A 23,131-nucleotide genomic window follows, 5' to 3' on the forward strand; every position below is an offset into this window, starting at 1 on the left:
ATAACAAGTATTCTTTGTTGAACTATTAGACAGGCAGTGGATTATATTACAGACCCAGAATGTGGCATACTAATGTGTGAATGAATATATTTCTCAAGTGTAAGAGAGACCTTGGAAAGTTACCTTATCCTTCTTCCTTGAGTCCAACAAGCTTACCACTAACACAAACTACAGATGCTCTTTAGATTATCTGAATGACCTCTAAGAGTTACCACAATTTCCTTTAATAATAATGGATGTGTAATATCCTTTACTAACAAGAAATCAATTTTATATAAACTAAATCCTACTTGATACAGTTTGTCTATTTTACCTTGCCTTTCCTCAACAAAAATGAAGAGCTGGGGCTGGCCGGGTGGCGCAGAGGTTAAGTGTGCATGCTCTGCTTTGGCGGCCCAAGGTTGGCAGGTTAGGATCCCAGGCATGTGCCGAGGCACTGCTTGTCAAGTCATGCTGTGGCAGCGTCCCATATAAAGTAGAGCAAGATGGGCACAGATGTTAGCTTAGAGCCAATCTTCCTCAGCAAAAAAAGAGGAGGATTGGCATCTGATGTTAGCTCAGGGCTGATCTTCCTCACACACACAAAAAAAATGAAGAAGACTTGGTCACCATTTTCCACTGATACTCTGATGAGGAAATCAATCAACAGTTACCTATTTAATGTGTCCCACACTATGATGTGATTTGCAAAGAGAAAATGTCTAGGAGATGATTGCTACTCTCAAGAATTAACATTTTAGGGCCGGCCCCGTGGCTTAGCGGTTAAGTGCGCGTGCTCCGCTACTGGCGGCCCGGGCTTCGGATCCTGGGCGCGCACCGACACACCGCTTCCCTGGCCATGCTGAGGCTGCGTCCCACATACAGCAACTAGAAGGATGTGCAACTATGACATACAACTATCTACTGGGGCTTTGGGGAAAAAAAGGAGGAGGATTGGCAATAGATGTTAGCTCAGAGCCGGTCTTCCTCAGCAAAAAGAGTAGGATTAGCATGGATGTTAGCTCAGGGCTGATCTTCCTCACAAAAAAATAAATAAATAAATAAATAAATAAATAAATAAATAAATAAATAAAAGAATTAACATTCTAATTGGAGAGATCCAACCAATCTAATAAAACAAGTAAGCGATCAATTTAGGACAGGATAAAAAAAATCAATTAGAATTTAGAGCTAGAAGGAGCTTTAGGTATCCAGATCTGCCTCCCTAAGAGTAATCCGATTTACAGCATTCTTGAAATGAACTTGTCCTACCTTGGCTTGAGGTGTGGCTTGAAACACGATAGGATTTAGAGCAGAATTACAGACTGAGGCAACAGTGTGAAAAAGAGCAAAGAGATAAGAACAGGAAAGATACCTATGGAGGACAAGGAGGAGATAGTCTAAATAGGGTGGTGACTGTGCAAAAGAACGAGACAAGAGTTGGAAACTGTAGGAGAGGGTCAGATGCTGGGGGCCCTTAGCGAAACCAACTCTCCAAACTGTGATAAGTAACATTCCTAGATAAGTTAACATTCCCCATAGACTGGATACTGCCGTAACTCTGCTAGTAATTTAATGGGGATTCTAATAACTTTTACTCATATGGTTTACAATTGGTAATGTCTTTCCAAATATTATCTTATTTAAAATTCATTTTTATAGATGTCTCTAAGATATGATTGTGATAGTGGAAAATCACTTAGTGAGGCAGGCTGGTGAGAGATATTTATTAGGGGTAGATGGACTTTTTGGCACCCTTGTATGTGGCTGGCTACTTTACCTATGAATAGAAATGGCTTTGATTATGTTTATACCAACTGTATATGTGTGTGTGTGTCTCTGGAAAGGAGAGAAAGAGAAAGGAAGTGAATGGGCAAGGTATATACAAGGTTCCTCTGTCTAGCATTTGTTACCATGGCAGAGATCTTAATTTAGTTTTGTCTTCCTGTCATGGCAGCTAGAAAGGAAACACAAGTTCCCAGTACTGAAGACAGAAGCCGTGCAGGTGGAGTGACTCAGACCGTCCACAAGCAGTTCACCAGAAACCACGGGAGAATGCACCATCTGTTATGCTGATCTAGAGATCAGATTGGAACCTACAACACTGGGCAGAAGCTAAGATAAAACCATTTCCTGCATCCACCAATAGTTAGCAAGATTTTTACAGGCCCTTAGATTTCAAAAATCTTCATAAAATCAACCTTAGTTCAGCTTATTTCTCCCTTATCTTCGAGGTGGAGAACTGTCCTGTGAGTTATACATTTGTAAGTGAGGACAAGTGGTAATTGTAAGGGACACACATAGTGCTGAACATTTCCTTATTCCATTTCCCTGTGCTGTTCCTTATCCCCAGAACTGGCATAAGGTAAGCACCGGTCCACCTTGAGAAGCCCGCTGATTAGTTAGTGTATTTAAAGCTCTGTAGGCATTTCACTTCACACATTAGACCCATTCACATGGCGCCACTGTGTAAACAGCCTGTAGGAATAGATCCTAAGACTAAGCCCTTTTCAGTGTGATTCCTGAAAGAACCACTGTGAAGCAGGATCATGTTTATCTGCTAACTGGTATGGTGGATTCTTAGCTGACTGCATAAGGGATTCCTGACAAGCCACGTTATTCAATTTTACACAAAAAGAATTAGTTCTCTTTCATCTAATCTTCCTCCAAAACCAGTGGACTATATAACACAACTCGGAGTTGACTTTATAAATGAAATATATATATGAATAATATACTATTTATATGGTAAGTAAATATAAGTAAATAATATATTTATATAAATATATCTATAAAACTAATGGTTTAAATGGAATTTTGGCTTCCCATGGAAAATAAGACATTTAAGTTTTTTAAAAATAACAAAACTATTCAGAATCTGTTCTACGGTGCCTTTAATACATGTCGACTTATAAAACATCTTAGCAAAAGACAATTTCATAAGACATGTTTTAAAACTTAGTACTTAATTTCTTTGTAAGAATGTTTTTTAAAAAACTTAGTTTGGCTATATTAAAGGCTGGCATTCATTTTGGAATGCAGTTGTACAAATATTTATACTTATGTGAGTATAAATTAAACCACCAAACATAATTTTCAAATCTAACTTTTGAAAAAATATCTTGTAAACATTTGAATATAAATTTATCTTTAAACTAGTTGAAAAAGAAAATTTTATAAATTATATTACTTGTCATGCATTCGGGAATTTGTAGAATAGAATTATTTGGAAATCTTCCTAAATTAAATATAGGAAGGAGATCATCTAGGTAGTGTTGGAAAGGAATTGTGCTTACCTCTCTAGTCACAAAGCATTCAATTGGGTACGTCAAAATGACTGTGACTCCATAACAAAACCTTCCAAATGTTACCAGGTCATCATTTCTGCAATAATTTTCAAATAAGTCTCCTAGAGAATAATATAAAATAGTGAATATTTGAGACAAACATCTCATAAATGAGATATTGGATATTTATTACACAAGTGAAGCTACATAAATTTGATTTAATTTAATTAATAGAATAGATTAGCATGTCGATATATGTTTTTACTTTCAATAACTACACAATTATTGACTGATATTAAAACTAGTACATGTTCCACTTGAAGATAAATTCATCACTCATAGTTTTTCTCTTATTCTCATTGTTTGTTTTGGGCAGACTTTCTTTAAATTTGTATCAACTTCTAAAAAATACTTTTATCCATTGTCTTCTTATTCACACCAGAGTCAACTCCCTAAATTTTTGTGCATTAGTTTTATAAACTTGCTTCTGGTCTTTGTTTCTGGTAAGTAAATGACTTCATTATTTAAAAAAAAAAAAGGCCTGTTAAAATAAACAAATTTCCTTTTGAAATGTCATTCTTAGATCAAGGACAATCCTGAAAGGAAGAGTAGACCAGCACATCTGGGGGGCTGAATTTCCTGTATATCATGCTATAGGGTTCAATCACAAACTCAGGGCCACAGCAAGAAATTCCAAACATGCATTGTGTTTCATGGCATCCAATGAACCCAAGTGTAAACCCATTGATTCAAAACTGTGAAAATACGGTTATTTCCCAGGAAGAGCATTATATTTAATTAGTTACAAACTAAACGATGGACCATATATACCTTGAACCAACTCTTATTTAGAAACTGTATTTTCTCAGACACCTATGAAGAAATACAGGATCTAATGAGGGCACAGAAGCCACATTAGCAAAAAAAGTTTCCCAATGCTAAAACAAAGAATATTTGGAACTATTTATTTCCTAAATATTTCATGCTTACATTTTAAAATCTTAGTCACATTTTTCAATTATACTGAATAGAAAATTAGATACAAGTCACACAGTACTACACTGTTTAAAAAGAAAACAAAACACTTCTGTACTTTTTTTTTCATTAAAAAGCTAAATGGCCTACTTCTTCCTAAGACTTACTTTAAGTGACTCTTCTCCCCTCCCCCATCAAGTAGAACAAATGTATATTACTTTCTAGTGTGCCTTTTGGGCAGAAGGGGATTAAACCACAAGTAGTGACAGACACCTGCTTCAAGGTTGATTGGAAAGGCTCCAGCAGTCTGAGAAAAAAGAGGACTGAAGTTTCCTGTTCACTAACCTCCACTAAAAAAATGGGCCCTGCACCTTTTCAAAAGTCTCTGGGAACGTCAAGAACAATCTAGAATTCTTACTGCCTCACAAGCTGGAATTTATCTACTGAAAGGGAAAAGAAAAGAAGCATGCAGTTTGCACAAACAAGACCAGATTTGCCTAAGGTGAAATGGCCTGAAGAAACAATGTCAGCTTATTCCAGCCTGAGTCTAAGTGTATTTTAGGGAATTATGGCTAGGAAAAAAAAACAAAAAACAAAAAACAAAACCAACCTGTCAGCTTTGTTATATAAAGACTTAATTATATCTGAGCAATTACCGCTGATAAAAACACCAGTAAGGTATGACTAAGAAAAAGGGTTTATGTCTTTCTTACAGAGAAGGCATTTAAAAACCAAGGTTTTGTACAGATCGGAGCCTACAGGCCATTTGTTTTGGCAAACTATGTAATAATAGTGATACATGGCAATGTTTCGAAACACAATTCTTATCAAGACTTTCAAGGTACTTCATTACTGCACTCTAATGGCACACACGTATTATATTTTTGACTGCATTGGAATTATGTTAATCACTCTTTTTTGAAGCCATCTTTATTTCTTGAGAAATATCTGCCTATAAATCATAATCACCTGTAACCTCTATTTGAAACAATGCATTTATCCACCCAATGCACCATCCACCCAGTTTTCAGTGTCATCAGAAAACTAAGCTAAGAGCTTAGTTTAGCTCTAAACTGGAGGCTAAGAGACAGCTTTTAATGGTTTATATTTGACCAAAATGGGGTAGGCAGCAAAGTGGAATGGAAAGAAAATTGGACTGGAAGTCAGGAGACTTGTTTTCTATTCTGTCACCAGCAGCTTGGGCAAGTTACTTCACCTCTCTGTGTTTTAAGCAGGGGGTAAAACTAGTTATTCCACTTACCTTTATAGGGTTGTCTGAAGGTCAAGTGAGATAATAGACCTGCAAAAGCTGCGAAATGCATGAATCACAGCATTTAGCAGGCTGTCAGAATACCCTGAATATCACACCACATAGATGCGTGAATGTAAGGGTCAGAGGAAGTGGAAGAGATGACCACTCAGTTGTTGGGCCCGAGTGAAGAGAAGAAAAGAGAAGTAAGCTAGGTTTGGGGCAGTGGGGCGGTGGGGGGGGGGGACGAGGGGGAGAAGCGGCTGGAGTTTTGTGGGAAAGATGATGTTTTGTGTTCAAGGTAAGATGGGACACCAAGTAAAACTGTCCTGCAGGCAAGAGGCTGGAAATGAAAAGAAAGATCTGGACTAGAGTTAAAACTGAAAATCTCCAGAGAATTTGTTGAGAGAAAAAAAGGTAACTTGCCTCAGCCAGTTAATGGAGGGCAGGGGAGAGAGAAGGTGAAGAGGAGGTAAGAGAAAGCAAAGATGAATCAAAGACAAAAAAATATTAACAGAGTGAATGATGGTATGGCAGTGCTCTTTTCTCTACGGGAGGAAAGGAAGAATGTTCAGAACTGTTAAGTGATTCAGAGAGATCCATGAGAATCGGAACCAAGCAGATTATTAGCTTTCAAGAGTGGGAGGATATAGGTGTCTTTGAAAGTGAGGTTGCAGTGGAATAGTAGAGAGGGAAGCCAGAGCTCATGTGCTTTGAAGTGAAAGCATGGAAGGAGAGAGAACAGACTGCAGAAATAAGTTTAGCAGTTTAGAAAGGAGAAAGTTAGGGAACAGAAACAGCAGAGAGGCAGGAAGGTAGAGGAAAGAATAGGTAGAAGAGATAGTGATACTTTGAAGTAGAATATTGTGTATAATTGTACCTAAAATGAGAAGTGATAGCACCGCTCCACGTGAAATCCAAAATAGAGGGCTGAATCTCTCATTTTACCTTGTGTGAAGCCAGTAAATGTCAAGTAGCCACATGTAGCAAAGAGAATACTGATAAATACAGAAACCAAGGTGGACACATGGATGATGCGCGACCACTTAGCTACTGTGGGTTCTTCCAAAGAACCATAAACTAAGAAGCAGTTATGGTGGCAAATAAATGCTGCAATACAAAAAATAAAAAAAAAAAAAAAGCGTTATTAAAGCAAGTACTATGGTTCTCTTTTTACTTCTGAAAATTCACAGATATATGCTACTTTGGAATGATAATAAACTGAAGCTTAAATATCCTGATTTACCAGATATGTCAGAAAATACTCTTCCTAACAGCTCTAGGAATGAGAAATTTCATTCACATTAGGCATATGTGGTCTCTTCATGTCAGTCTTGATGTTAACCAGGCCTATCCAACTTTCTCTCCCATTTTCCATTTCCTAGTGGCCTTTCCAATCTTAAGGGAAATCTAAACACCACCACATTTTCAGTCCATGGCTTCCTTTCCAATCTGGGATACAACAGAGTAGCTTTAGATGTCTGGCCAATTTGTAATACTTTGTATACAAGGTTTTGAAGAAGTCCATAACACTTGCTAGATTTTCAAGTTAAGAAACAGAAGACTTTAATGAGTTTTCTGCATGAGAGAGACTTGTCCGAACTGAAGCAAATTTTAGTGATGAGTGAGAAAAGTTTGAGCCTGATTTTACATTGGCACAAACTAGATCACAAGCAGTTAATAGGAAGTCTAAAACTTAGGACATCTACTCTCCAGACACAAACATGAAACAGCACTTTTTCATTGTTCACAAGCCTCCATATCGAGAAAGGGCCTTGGAAACTATACACTTACCAAACGACATAACACCAACAGCCTGAATGGCGTTGGGCTTTGCAAATACCCAGGCATCTTCTGTTTTTGGTCTAGAAGAGAAATCAGTTAATTTGATGAATGATTAAAGAAATGCAAGCAGAAGCATATCAGAGAACAGGAAATGGTGTCACAATATAAACTGAATATCCTTAAGGGAGAAATTAAGAGGCCTCTACTAATCTTATTTAATTATAAATAAATTTCCAAGGAATATCAATGTTATCTGTTAACCCCAGTCCTCTAAAATGCATGTCAAATACTTGGAAAGACTCTGTTTTTACACATTTAAAATATCCATTGACTACTTAATTTTGTGACTTTATTTACTCATCAATTTAACAGCAAACTTCATTTGAGATACTCATTGAGGGAGATACAAAAATAAATAACGCAATATTCTTCCTCAATTAATCAATGCTGTCCTTCACTCCCCTCTAACTCATTCTTCCAGCCTCATCATACCCAAGGGAAATTCTTAGTTGGCACTACAGTTTATTGAGGAATATGGACATGAACTAATATTAACCGAGGATGCACTTAACTATGTTCTGGCAACTATCCTATGTTATCTAAATCTTCACAATAACACTTAAGTATTATCATCACCATTTACTACATTAGGGAAGTTAAGCTCTGGGTGATGACATAACTTGCCAAGCTTCCACAGATAGTAAGCGAAGAGGTTGAGATTTGTCTCCTTGGTCTGTCCATCCCACTATGTCTTCCACTAGAGGCCTCAAATTCCCTTTGAGGAATATATACTGTGCATATACTTCTCAAAGTGGTTTTGGAAATATATACACTTGAAACAGCTTGAAGAAACCTTTTTCTTAGTGGAATTAAAATATTTGCTAGCTTGTCTGTTGGCTGAGATTGGTCTTCCTGATTAATGGATCCTTGAGTAATGGTGAAAAGCATAGGCTCCAAGGTCAGATAGCCTGTGTTGGTCTTCTGGCCCTGTCCACTTGTTAGCTGTGTGATCTTAGGCAAGTTACTTAACCTTTCTCTGTGCTTCACTTTTGATATCTATAAAATGGGGATAATAATAATAGTACCTAATTCATTGAGTTATTGTGTGAATTAAATGAGATAAAATATGTGAAACTTCTGGAAGAGAGCCTAGCATATAGTAGTTGTTCAATAAATGGTCACTAGTATTACCAGCTTATGTATTAATATTGTTATTATTATCCACTGTCATTTAATAAAAGGTAGCAAAAAGTCTAAAAGCAAGGCCAGCTTCCCTGAAAAGGACAGGCTTGAGTGAGACCCAAAAGAATGCATGAAGATAGACTAGGGGGATGGGGAAGAAGAGTCCTAGAAAGCAGAAAGGCACTACGTGTAAATCCATCTATTTCGTGTCTGTTATTCACTCTCGATGTAAAGTAGACACAAAAAAGTACCAGTTGTTTTGTCAAAGTTAGTGGGATTTATGCATTATATCATTTCTTTCCATATGTGAAATGAGCAGTTATAGACACAAAAAAGGAACTAGCTAGCCTACGAGGGAGGCCTCCGGCTGTTACAGCTTGTTCTGAGTCCCACAGTTTTTTGAGTGGGAGCTGCTGCCACCTGCCGCCTCCACTACTCTCATTGCAGTGAACATTACTAGTAGCAGAATACCTGTCAAATTCCAATGTTAATGTGGAAAAATACAAATTTTGTCCACTGTCCTTAAAAAAAAATGATTTAGAAAAGCCAGCACTAACAACTGTAAAAGCTTGAAGATCTTTAACTTTCTAATATGTTTAAAATGATCTACTTTCCCCTGTTAGGGTCTTTGCATGAGAATAATACTCATTTTTCCCTTCAGTACAGATTTTGGTAGTGTCCTACTTTTAACCCGTATATTAGTAATGAAAAGGTAGAAGGAATTTGATTTTCATTTTTTTCTTCCATTTAAATTTTTAAATTTTTCCCTGGTTCCTATGGTGCCTTGAATATATTCCTAGATGAGATGGAGTGTGAAACATACATAGAGATAATTTTGGATTTTCTGTGTTCATCTTAATGATGCTGATTTTATAAGAAGGAAAGTACCAAAAAACGTTACAAATAGGAAAAAGTGTGTATACAAATCTAGGTAAAGAGAAGGAAAGGAACATTGAATATGGTTTTCCAATCTTCTATAAAATAGCCTGTGATTGAGTTCCAGAAACAACCAATTCCACACACAAAAAAAGAGAGAAAGTTCCTTGGTCTATTATATGAGGTTGCTGAAACCTTGATACTCAATGTGGATGAGAAAATGGAGTTAAAGACTGTTCTAACTTTAGACACTGAAATAGAAAATGAAATATTATCAAATGCATTCAAGCAATGTATAAGAAAAAAAATCACGATTAAGAAGAGTTTTTACAAAAAATGCAAGTAGTTCAATAACAGAAAAACCTATTAAAGTAATTCATCACATTAACAGATTAATGGAGAAAAATAGCTTATGACCATTTCAAAATATACAGAAAAGCCTACAATCCAGTATTTATTTTGATAAGCATGCTAAGTAAGCTATTAATAAAATAGAACTTCCTTAACCTGGTAAGGAATATTTACCAAAACCTATAGCAAATGACATATTTAAAAGTGAAAAGTTAGAAATATTACAATTAAAGGCAGAAACCAGATAAAAATGTTCACTATCACTGCTTTCACAATATATTACTGACATTCCTAGCTAATGCAAGAAAATAAGAAGTGATAAGATGTGTAACCATTGGAAAGTGATAAAATATTTGTACACAAGATAGTTGTGTACACAGAAAATTCAGGTGCATCTACTGACAAGCTATTGGAATTAATAAGAGTATTCATCAATGTTACTGGACACAAGCTCAATACACAAAAATCAATAGGGTTAATGTACATAAATAACCAATTAAAATGTTTTTTAAATGGCAGTGACAAAAAAAACACTAAATACTTCGAAAGATATGCATAATCTTAATGGCATTATATAATTTTATTGAAAGTCACAAATAAATGGAGAGACATACCATATCCATATATACATATGAATGGGAAGACTCAACATCATGTAGATGTCAATTTTCTCCAAATTAATATACATATATATTTTTTTTGTGAGGAAGATCGGCCCTGAACTAACAGGTGCCAATCCTCTTCTTTTTGCTGAGGAAGACTGGCCCTGGGCTAACATCCATGCCCATCTTCGTCCACTTTATATGTGATGCTGCCACAGCATGGCTTGACAAGCGGTGCGTTGGTGCGCGCCCGGGATTCAAACTGGCGAACCCCGGTCCGCTGCAGCAGAGCGTGTGCACTTAACCACTTGTGCCACCGGGCAAGCCCCTCCAAATTAATATCTAAATTCAAAAAATAAAATATGATATTGAGGGAGGAAAGACATTTTTAAAAACCCAGAAAAGCAAAAACCATAAAGGTAAAGATTGATAAACCTGGTAAAATCAATGGAAGGTAAATATAAAATGTCTGTGTAATAAAATAATCTATATACAATGTTAAAAAATAAAGAAAAGCTAAAAACTGGGAGATGAGATTTGTCATGCATATAACCAAGAAAAGGTTACTATTCAGTGTATATTAAATGCTCCTGCAAATCAATTAGAAAAAAATTTCCAATGAGCAATAAACAACAGTCAACTAATAGAAAAGGAAATGAGAATGTACAATAAATATGCTACAAGTTGCTCACTTTCCTTAATAATTAGAGAAACTCAAATGAAATCTATAAAAAAAGAGCATTTTATATCTAATTAAATAATAGCAAAGTTGATAAATTGCTGGGAAAGAACACTGGCAATTATTATGGAGGGAACTGTGAACTGTAAAACATTTATGAGAAGAATTTGGTAATATCTAGTAAAATTGAAGGTACTCAAAGCTCGAAAGCAAACAATTACATTTCTATGTATATAATCTAGACTAGGGAAGTGCTCATGTGCACGCGGGGATATGGAGAAGGATATTCACTGCTGCATTGTTTATATCAGCCAAACTGGAAACAACCTCAATGTCCAGCAATAGAATTGATAAATAAATCCATAACTAAAATATAGCACAATCATAAGATTGTGTGCTATGGAGCAATTAAAAAGAGTCGCTCACTGCTAACTGTATCAAAATGGAAATATATAGAATACAATATTAAGGAAAAATAGTGAGTCATAGAAGGGAATGTACATTTTTTTACCATAGTGATTATTTATGTATATTTTACCAACATACTGACCAATGCTACACATTGTTGTCAATATATAAATGCATAGCATAAGTATAAAAGCATAAATAGGAATGATTCAAACCAACTTAAAGATAATAGTTACCTCTGGGAAAGAGAAATGAATTCAACTTAAGAATAATAGTTACCTCTAGGAAAAGACAAATAAATCAACTTTTAAATATGATAGCCTATTGCTAATAAAGATTGGAACCAAATATAGAAACTTATTTCGAAAAGTTCTAGCCCAATTTACTGCTTCCTGAAATTTATATAATTATACAATATTTTCTACATAAAACCTTTCTGTATCTAAACTTAATTTTTAACCTTGATTTTCCATAAATATTCTATAACTGAAACTACATTCTTCCTGCTTTCCAGTCCCTTAATTTATTCAATTTTCAACAAATATTTGCTGAGTACTACTGATGAGGCAATCACTGTTATAATCACTGTGGATACTGCAGAGAAAAAGACAAATAAATGTTTTGGTTTATATTCTATATCATAATCTAGAAGAGCCCTGTACAACAGCTTTCCATGCTGATGTAAATGTTCTATCTCTGTGCTGGCCAATATGGTTACCACTAGCCACATGTGGCTATTGAGCATTTAAAATTATGGCTAGTGTAGGGCCGGCCCCGTGGCTTAGCGGTTAAGTGCATGCGCTCCGCTACTGGTGGCCCGGGTTCGGATCCCGGGCGCGCACCGACGCACCACTTCTCCGGCCATGCTGAGGCCGTGTCCCACATACAGCAACTGGAAGGATGTGCAGCTGTGACATACAACTATCTACTGGGGCTTTGGGGGGAAAAATAAATAAATAAAATCTTAATGTCTCTCTCTAAAAAAAAAAAAAAGTCACTATTAAAAAAAAATTATGGCTAGTGTGACTGAGGAATTAATTTTTAATTTTATTTAATTTTATCTAATTTGAATAGTCACATGTGGCTAGTTGCTACTGTATTAGACAACACAGATCTAAATGGAGTCGTGTAGGTAATTTTTGTTTCAGAAAACCTAATTATCTTCTAATGGTCTAAAAGAGTTAAAGAAATTACTTAAAGAGGTTTAATTTTTCTTGTAGTGTAGCTTATGTCATAAGTTTCAGCTATTATTTGCCACTTGAATTTTCTGAGAGGCAAGTAGAAGAATGTAGGAGTTGAGTATAACAATAAACAATAAGAATAATTTATTAACTTATAGAGAATCAAAGCTATTCGAGAATTAGGAAAAAAAAGCAAAAAACAACAAACTGGGAGAAACAAATCAAAATTGTCATTATGAATAGAGACATAGGGGAAAAACACAGTAACTAGTGGTCATATTGAAATATTATTAAATATGAATCAACTAAAAACTTAATTTGTTATTACAAAATGATTAATATGAGATGGGCACTTTCCTTTTTCTTTTTATTTTAAAGAGTAATTTACAATAAGTTACCTGTAAACAGGGAATGGCTTTCAAATGATTATTCAAATTCAAACATATTAATTAACATACAACTCTTCAGAAGTATTTCTATTGTACAAAGTGAGGTGAGCTTTCTTCTGAAGAAACCCCAAAGTAAGAACTACTCTCCAATTTCTTTTTTTTTTTTATAATTTTTATTTTATTTATTTTTTGCCTCAAAGCCCCAGTAGACAGTTGCATGTCACAGCTGCACATCCTTCCAGTTGCTGTATGTGGGACGCAGCCTCAGCATGGCCAGAGAGGTGGTGTGTCGGTACACGCCCGGGATCCGAACCCGGGCCGCCAGTAGCGGAGCGCACGCACTTAACCGCTAAGCCACCGAGCTGGCCCTCCAATTTCTTTTTGATTTAGATTCTTCTGTTGCTGCTGTCCAAGTTAATTTCCCTGAGGAACGGAAACCAACCGCATTTATTGGTGTGTGTCTAGAGTCCGCAATGGAAGCCAATAGTTCCGAAATTAGTCCACTGCAGTCAACAGCATCTCTTCAGCAAGTGTTCACGCTACCTGCTGATGAATGGACAGCTCTTTACCCCCATTTGGCTTCTACCTGCTTCTTTCATTTAATGTGATTATTTGCTGGCTACAGATCAAACCATGGTTAATATTATCAATAAAGGATAACTAGAACAATAAAGAACTTAATTTCCATTGTGAAGGACAACCTTTCTTTTGACTAAGAAAAACCATATAGAAAACAGCAAGCTATAATGGGAAAAAATATGGGCTTCATGGTTAGACAGACTTGGATTTAAATCTTAACTTTATGATATACTAGACCGTGCCCAGAGTGACTTTGGGCACATTACTTAATGACACTGGTCTCAGTTTTCTCTGCTGAAGAGCAGAGACAATATTAATAATTCTACTTCACATATCTGACATAAAGGTTAAATGAGAAAATGAATGAAAGGGTGAGGTATACAGTGGATAATCAATGTTAGATGAAACTTCCTTCCACCCTTTCTCCTTTTTCTTATGTTATCATTAAAGTAACAATACATGTGTTAGTGTGGGTGTAAGGACTTGGAAGTACACGAAATGCAATCTTCATCATGGTATTCATATTCTTTTAGAGAATGAAGGGACCTTGGGGAAGACAAGCTATCTTATTTAAAATAAATGAATGATTAATCCTGATAATAGACACACATGCAACCAAACGGGCAGCCATTTGGTTGATATGATGAAAACGATGAAATGGCTCATTTATGTTTTGGATAGTCACAGTAAATATTCAGTATTCTATCCCATACATCATATCCCGTACAATTTTCTGCACAATTGGGTTTGCCAAATTGGTGCAACTTTCAGCTGCATAAAGCCATTTTAGACAATCTCAGGGTATTTGGAGCTTACTTCACTCCAGGATTTATATCTTAGCCCAGGCATCAGTCTCCCCAGCTAAACTGTAGCTCTGTGGTGCTATGATAAATTTTGCTACAGTGGTGTGGAGACTACCACCAGTGGAAGATAATTAAACATTTGAATAAAACAGGGCACTCAATAAACCTTAAGATATTTGACACCGAAAGTGGATAGAGAGGCAAATTGCCTGATTATTTAATCACTGGATAACATCTTAGACTAATCACTTGAAAAATAAAAGTATAAAATTATCCTTTACATTTTTAAGCTTCTATCTACACACACACACACATGCATACACAAATTAAGGGTTATTCTTGTTATTTTTTCTTATATAATTTTCTGATTATAGAAAGGGTATCTCAAAGATAAAATTTCTTCCTTTTGTATTTCACCACAGGGAAATATTATGAAAGAATATATTTATATTTTATCATTGACATTGATAAAATATAAGTATAGTGACATTTAAGTTCATTTCTTGAACACTTAACACTACCTTCTTATAGAGAGACAGAGGCTAGCCTAATTGATCAGGAAACTTAGAGTTTCACTTTCAGGAATAATTTCGAGGTCCTGAACTTTGTTTTAATAAGTGAAATGGCCTTGCACATATTATAAAATCTTTAGGTGTGTGTATGTGTGTGTGTGCGTGTGTTTAACGGTCTTTGGAAACAATGGGAAATTAATCTTTCATGATTTTTAACAAATTGAAGACACAGCAACTTTCACTGAATGCATAAATAACAGGCAGAAGTAATCAATTCCCGATTTTGGGTGCTAAATAAAGAAATATCTAGCAAAACAAGATACAATCTTATTCTAGCCATTGCTTTTCACAGATATGTCTTCCCAAAGCTTTCAATTAGGTGCTAATACAGATAGTGTTTGTTCTTCCTTTTCTTTCCTAATTTCTCGATCAAGTAGAGAGTAATAATGGCTGTAAACTAAGGTAAAGAAGAGGACTAGATAATCTAGTAATTGGATAAATTTTGAGAGAATTTTCTAACCATCCTCTTCTAGTACACTAAGTCTGCTTTCCTTCATGGCATAGTGCAAGCCCCACAAACAACAAAATAACTTCTCCAAGGAGGAAAATATATTTTAAATGAAATGTTTGAATTTACTTAAATCTATAGGCAAATTAATAACCAAAAGTTAAACTTGGACATCCAATTAAACATGGTAGATGGGACACATAAATTTATCTTCTTTCTCTCCTCAGACCTCACTAGAATGCTGCTAAAGGAATTTAAACAGGGGATAAGTCCACAGGGGAGGGGATAGTGGAAGAAGAGACATCAGTGGAGAAGACATTTTGGGAAAAGGAAAGCAGATGCTTATATGGTAACTGCTGAGAATGGAGAAGTTACTACCACGTAGAAGAAGCTAAGGATGTGAAAGAGCTTATTTCACTTTGTTAAACCCTTGTGTGTGCAGGACTCAGAGACACCAGAAAGCTACTCAGGATGCTCCAGCAAAAATAGAAAATAAAGAAAAATAAAATATCTACAATCCTGGATATAAGGTATCTAAAAAGAGGTAAAGGAAGTCCTAGAATGATAGTGGGACAGCAAACTGAGAAATCAATCCATCCAGAAAGGAGCAAGAATACAGAAGGCTCTGGGAAGGGGGTCTCCAGGAAAAATAATAAGATTGATAAATTACCTTACCCATTTGAGCATTTGGAAAAGGAGTAACAAAAATGATCAAAATCAAAAGCTAAACTAGGAGAAAATATTTGCGAAAGACACAACTCATGAAGGACTTTCATCTAAAATATACAAAGAACACTTAAAACTCAACACGACTCAATTAAGATAAGAACACAAACAACTCAATTAAAAATGGGCCAAAGACCCAATGACACCTAAGAGACACCTCATCATAGAAGATATACTGAGAGAAATGAGCTTATGAAAAGACACTCCACATCATATGTCACCAGGGAAATGCAAATTAAAACAACAATGAGATATCACTACACACCCATTCAAACAGGCAAAGTCCAGAACACTGACACCACCAAATGCTGACAAGGATGTGGAGCAACAGGAACTCTAACTCATTGCTGGTGGGAACGCAAAATGGTATAGTCATTTTGGAAGAGACTTTGGCAGTTCCTTACAAAACTAAACATACTCTTACCATATGATCCAGCAATCACACTCCTTGGTTTTTACCCCAGAGATTTGAAAACCTGCACATAGATGTTTATAGCAGCTTTATTCATAATTGCCAAAACTTGGATGCAACCAAGATGTTCTTCAGTAGGTGAATGGATGAATAAAACCAGTACAGCTAGACAATGGAATATTATTAAGTGCTAAAAAGAAATGAGCTATCAAGCTGTGAAAAGACATGGAGGAAACTTAGATGCATATTATGAAGTGCAAGAAGCCAATCTGAAAGGCTTCATACTGTATGATTCTAACTATATTTCATTCTGGAAAAGGCAAAACTTGGAGACAGTAAAAAGATCAGTGGTTGTCAGGGGTTGAGGGTGGGGGAGAGGGATGAATAGGCAGAGCACAGAGAATTTTTAGGGCAGTGAAAATACTCTGCATGATAACATAATGATGGATATATGTTTACACATTTGTCTAAACCCACAGAATGTACAACACCAAGAGTGACCTCTAATGTATACTGTGGACCTTGGGTGATGATGATGTACTAATCTAGGTTCATCAACTGTAACCTGTGTTACCACTGTGGTGGGGATGTTGACAATGGGCAAGGCTATGCATGTGTGCAGGTAGCAGGTATATGGGAAATCTCTGTATGTTCCTCTCAACCTTGCTGTGAACCTGAAACTGCTCTAGAAAAATAAAGTCTTAATAAAAAAGCTAAACTGAGGGGGCCAGCCCGGCGGTGCAAGCAGTTAAGTGTGTGCGCTCTGCCACAGTGGCCCAGGGTTCACTGGTTCGGATCCCAGGCACGCACCGACACACCGCTTGGCAAGCCATGCTGTGGCAGCATCCCATATAAAGTGGAGGAAGATGGGCACAGATGTTAGCCCAGGGCCAGTCTTCCTCAGCAAAAAAAAAAGGAGGATTGGCAGATGTTAGCACCAGGCTGATCTTCCTCACACACACACAAAAATAATAAAATAAAAAAAGCTAAACTGAACATCCAGCTAAATACAGTTAAAAATAAAACCAAAAGCAAGTATTAATTCTAGGAAAAAAAGTGTACAAGAAGAGAAATATAACTATTTAATTTTAGAAGTTGTGTTATATCTCCACATATTATGATATGGTAGAAGAAGAAAGATAATTTGAGAGGGCTAAATCCTTATCTACCACATGATAAGACAACAGTTAGAAACCAAAAATAGTTACAATTCCATATTACCTGGAAGGAAAGATGTAAATGCCAAAAGACTGAAAATAGGAAAACTGAAACAGGAAAGGATTTGGTGGGAGGCTGCTCTATTTCCTTAAAAGTCACTTGTAATATTTGGTTTTGAAAAATATGTGAATGTATTCTTTTGAGAAAAAATAAATCCAAATGAAGGCAATATTGGGAAGAAGCAGGATCCTTTAAAATGTCTTACAAAGCTTCAAATAGCTCATGGCAACATAATGGAGGTTTCCTATAAGTTTCCGATCATTTAAGGAGCAATGAATGCTTCAAATGTTTTAATATATTTTAATGCTAACAAAAATAGAGACTGGCTTATAGCAGTTTGCACTCTTGGTATGGCAAATACTTTTTTCTTTTTTTTTTGCTGGGAAAGATTTGCCCTGAGCTAACATCTGTTCCCAATATTCCTCTTTTCTTTTTTTTTTTCTCTCCCCAAAGCCCCAGTACATAGTTGTATATTCTAGCTGTAAGTCCTTCTAGTTCTTCTATGTGAGCCACCACCACGGCATGGCTACTGACAGATGGGCGATGTGGTTCTGCATCCGGGAACTGAACCTCGGCTGCCGAAGCGGTGAGAGCACCGAACTTGAACCACTAGGCTATCAAGGCTGGCTCCAAATACTCTTAAAAGAATGACTGCTTCCCTTCCTCTAAAAAAATCAGACAGATGCTTAGTTAAATTCTTTCTAGAAACCTTTTCTCTCTGTGTGTGGGGTGGAAGTGGGGAGGTTTTGGGGAGTTACACTCATTTTGCAAAATAATCTCAGTTTGGATTCTTGGATTCAGGCATTTCATCCTATTTTGAAAGATATACTCCTCCTTATCTTTACAACAGCCAAGTAGTTAACAAGGCAAAGCAATAGGAAGCAAGTCCTATCAAATAGAGCTCCATTCTTCACAGACTTATGAAAACAAGCGTCAGGGGGATTGCTTCTGATCCCCAGAACATCAGACCTCCGATCAGGAGGATCAAATACATCACACTTCTTTGTGGAACCTGTCCAAACTCCTTTTGGCTAAATACAGGCACCTTCCAAATCATACAATCTTGACAGAGCCTGTGTTTTTGTTAAGAGAGCTTTACATATTCACCTCTTCACCCAGACACATCCGAGAGTTAAGTGCTCCAGCTGGCGCATAAAGGCTCCACGTTTCCTGTCACATCACAAGCTATTAATGACATACGTAGATCTGCCCACTTCCTCAGCTCAGGCATCAGCTGACAGCTCCCTGCCACTTCCTCACTCTCAGCTCACTTTTCTTCTGATTCTCTTCTATTGACAATTGTGGGTTTATGTGAACATATAAAGCTGTTCAGGAAAATTCTTCTTGGGAATCACTCTAAACATCAAAACTGATCTCTTTTTCTTTAAACACAAATTTTAAACAAAGCTGACTTTGAGTTAAAATTTACATAAAAATTTGTGCTGCTTTTTTTGGCCAAAATGTAATTTTGATTTTTCATATGAATCATATAAAAACCTCGCACAGCTTGGCACATAAATGTTACAAATATTTCCTTTTTGCCATTTGGGACAACAAACTCCTTTGATCTTTATTCTATTACCTACTTATTTCTCCCTACTATTAACTCCAATTCCTCTGTCAACTCTTTAAAAATTGGTGTTTTGAAAAGGCAGGGAATGGATGGGAGGGGGCAGGATTTCACTTTTTAATATAATGAAAACTTGTTAGAACTATGGGTGGTGTTTTGGTTCTCTACTGTGTTTTCCACAAAACAATTAAAATATAATGTATTTATATTAAAATAAATGTAGTTTCATATATGAGCTCCAGATAATTATTTTCCATTGAGTTCTCCTTGGATTTCACCTCTCCTCACATTACACGCTGTCCCTATACAATCTCTCCCATACCATACTCTCCCTAAACTCCAGACTTGCATTTCCAAAACTCTGGGTGACTTCTCCTCCTCCTTCTTCCTCTCTCCCCACCCCAAGTGTTACTCAAAATCAAGATATTAAATTATTAAAAACTTATTATGTTTTCCCCAGATCTGCTTCCTCTCCTATCCTGGTTAACTTAAAAGAAGCTGGGGTCCTTTCTCTATATTTCCATAGTACCCTGCTCATAATGCTATTAAATAATCTATTGAGGTTATCTTTTATATGTTTATCCACCCCACCCTGCCCTCAATAAGTTTTAAGAGACCTGCAGAAAGGGATTGTTCTATACTGGTCTTCACAGCCCCAATACCTAGAAAAGTGACTGACCCAGTAAGCATGTAGTAAATGCTAATTGACTGAATGGAATCTTCCATTTTCTTCTTTTGGTGGTGAGTTCTGGACCACCCACCAGCCTGGTTGTACAAGCTGGAGACCTTGGCATCACTCTTCCCTTTTGCTCCTCTTCCTTCTACCAGCCTTGCCTTCATACTGTTCTAGTTGTCTTTAGCCTGGATGCTTGCTGTAGATAGCCTCCTTCCAAGTCTTCACACCTGCAATCTATCCTCACCTCGCCTCTGCTGTAAGAGAACTCCAATTGAAATGGAGACTTGCTCTGGTTACTCTCCTGCTGAAGAACTTTCAGTGCCCCATCAACTAGAGAACAAATCCAAGTTTCTTAGCACTATGACACAAAGCCTTCCTTTCATGCTGGTCTCTGCCAACCTCTCTAGGACCATGGCTTTGTACACCCTAGCCAAACTTTCAGCTCAGAATAACCAAAACTCTAGTTACTTCCTAAACACAGAAGCTACATAGGTGGTGGTGATGGGAGAATAGGGGTCAGTGGATTCGGAAAGCAGCATCTTCAGCAGTTTTTCAAAAGGGATAATATGGAGACATAACCATTGTTAAAACTATGATAAAATATATATTTGAGGAGCAACATAAAAGCAAGATAGCGTTTTTGAGAAAATTCTCAAAGGAAGCACCTTTACTTTTATTTGATAGTTCCCCTAACCTATGGCGGTGACCCTCCTCTCCAAGTCCCTCCTGATGTTAGAGCCTTGAAGTGCTTCTGCCGTTATATGCATCACACCTCTGGGCCTCACACACTTTTCCTAACAATAGCTTCCAATTTCTCCTCCCTTTCCCTTTGACCCAACTAATGCCAGTACATTTTTTCAAGCAGCAGATCACATATTGTTTTATCTTGAAATATCACCTGCCTTCCCAGGTTGGGCAAAGGGTTCTTCCTCTGTTTCCATGGCACTTTTCCGTAATTCTATTAAATATTATGTTGAGATTGTCTTTTAAATGTCTATTTTTCCCCTTCCACAAACTATAGATATCTGAGGTTAGGGACCGTGCTTTCTTCATCTTTGCAGTCCCAATATCTAGAAGATTTACTGGCACCAGCTAGACATTTAATAAATGCTTGTTGGCTGAAAGAACAGGCCACTCTATCTTTGCTCTTTAGTTGTGAATCTACACTAGAGACCAGTTTGGCTTCTACTTGGAAATAACAGACAAGTGGCAAACCTTACTGAGGCAGCCATTTATAAAAATAATGGGTAATGAGTGGAATGAGCCCCTAACACTCAGTAGCCTAGGCTGTTCCTCAGCTCCGCTAACACAGCGACTGGACTAATCTTCTCTGAGAATATATTGTCTTGCAGCTGTTTTTCCTATTTTCATGTAGACCAAGTCAAATGACAGTTCTATTTGTTGCTTCATGTAGGCAATCTATCTGGTAAAACTTACTACTAGCTCTAATAGTGCTGCAGAACTTGGAGTCAAATGGTATTTTAGCAAATGAGCCAGCAAATTGTGCTGGCATGGAAGTAGTCTTAGGAAAATTTTCCTTGTCACGGAATATTTTTGCATAAAATTTTTGTCTCAAGATTATTTTTATTGTCTCATTACTTCCAAGTTTTGGTCAGTTAATCTCCAAGTTGAATCAACTAAAACCCGAAGGCACATGGATTCATTCATTTATTCAACTGATCATTCAACAGTTCTTTGCTGAATTCTAATTCTGGGTTAGGCACTGTGCCAAGTAATGGGTTTACAGTGTGAAAAAAGCAAATGTGATCCCTATTCTCATGGAGCTTACAATACGGTGGGACAGACATAAAATACAAGAAAACACATAAAAGGTAAATAAAGATAATTTAACATATAGCATGATTATTTTATTTCTATGTGTAGATCCCTTCTTCCTATGGTGAAATTTCCAAATTTAACCAACTAAAATATTTGGGTTCTGAGCATACCGCTGTCTACCACATTCTCAGATAGTAATCTCGTCTCTGAAAAAATAGAGGCTATTGGGCATGAACACTCAAATTCCCTTCACTGGTCTTCAGAATCTATCCATATTTTACTCTCCATAGTCTTATCTTATCATTTCAAGAGGAAGAAGTATCCCAGTTCCTCTCCAAGGGTTACTTACTCTATGTCATAAATTCCAACTTGTCAAGATCTCCTGGGGGACTTTGGCTCCATCTTTTGGCTTGGTCTATAACATATTCAATATCTCCCATGGTAAAAAAGGTATTTTTTACAGCTCTTACTGCCTCAAGCTACTGTTTTATCATGTTATTTTCATTCATTGATGCTCTTAAAAAACAAAAGAAGGGGAAGATTCGCCAAATTAACTTCCCTATCATTCACTTACTTCATAATTCTCTAACCTGGCTTCCACCCATATCATTTGATTGAAACTCTTGAAGGTTATCAGTAAGCTCATTTCACCTGAAGTGGACATCTGCAGTTTGCACCATGAAATGGCTACTCTCTCTTCTCCTGGCATCATCGCGTTCATTTCCCCTGGGAACACCCTTTCCTCTTCTCTCAGTCCACCTGCTTTAGCTGGGCTGACCCTATCCTTAGCATCATCAAGGGTACGCATGTAACCTAAATATAAGCAACTCAACACAAGCCATGATGATAGGGTTTGGGATCACCATGGGTCCTTGTTAGAGTCCATAAGAACTCATACTGGAAGTGAGGCTGGAGGTAACCTAAAAGAAAGCTCTTTCTCTTTTTACAAACTTGGACTTGAATGGATGTAGGCTGAGACTGCCTCATCCTGTCACAATGAGGGGTAAGCCTTTCAGAAACTAGAGCCAAAACAAGAAGCAAAGTCAAGAGATGAAAAAAGAGAAACTATGCCTGATTTCTTCGATTGAGCTCCTAAATCCAACCAAACCTAATAACAGAAATACCCTTGAACTTTACAGTTATATGAGTTGGTAAATTCTCTTTGCCAGTTAGGCAAAAAAAAAATCTCTTTAACCCAGTTAGTGTTCTACGGTTGTTGTCATTTGCAACAAAAAGGGCAATAATTTATACATCATAAAAAAAATCAGTGGCTAGTATTTGACAGAACTAATCATTCTCTTTTTCAAATATGCACTATTCCTCTTTCTTTACCCATTTTTATGATCCTTTCTTTAATCCCCTCTAGTTTCTTTTTATGTACAGCATTAAATTGCAGAATTTCAGA

At 36.7% G+C, this 23,131-nt stretch overlaps 1 protein-coding gene across 2 annotated transcripts in view; it reads right to left on the minus strand.

Annotated features, from left to right (window-relative positions):
* SLC38A11 (solute carrier family 38 member 11) overlaps positions 1–23,131 on the minus strand; it is a 56,160-nt gene that overhangs the window by 7,424 nt on the left and 25,605 nt on the right. For both annotated transcript variants that reach the window (XM_014786028.2, XM_087434945.1), the window contains 3 exons: positions 7,285–7,355; positions 6,439–6,600; positions 3,276–3,388 (listed from right to left, as the gene is read on the minus strand). In XM_014786028.2, the coding sequence (XP_014641514.2) occupies positions 3,276–3,388; positions 6,439–6,600; positions 7,285–7,355 (346 nt within the window). The remainder of the gene's footprint in view (positions 1–3,275; positions 3,389–6,438; positions 6,601–7,284; positions 7,356–23,131) is intronic.

The sequence above is a fragment of the Ceratotherium simum genome, chromosome 9 (assembly GCF_057802395.1).
Source record: "Ceratotherium simum simum isolate JZ-2026a chromosome 9, ASM5780239v1, whole genome shotgun sequence".
In the NCBI taxonomy this organism is placed as follows: Eukaryota; Metazoa; Chordata; class Mammalia; order Perissodactyla; family Rhinocerotidae; genus Ceratotherium; species Ceratotherium simum.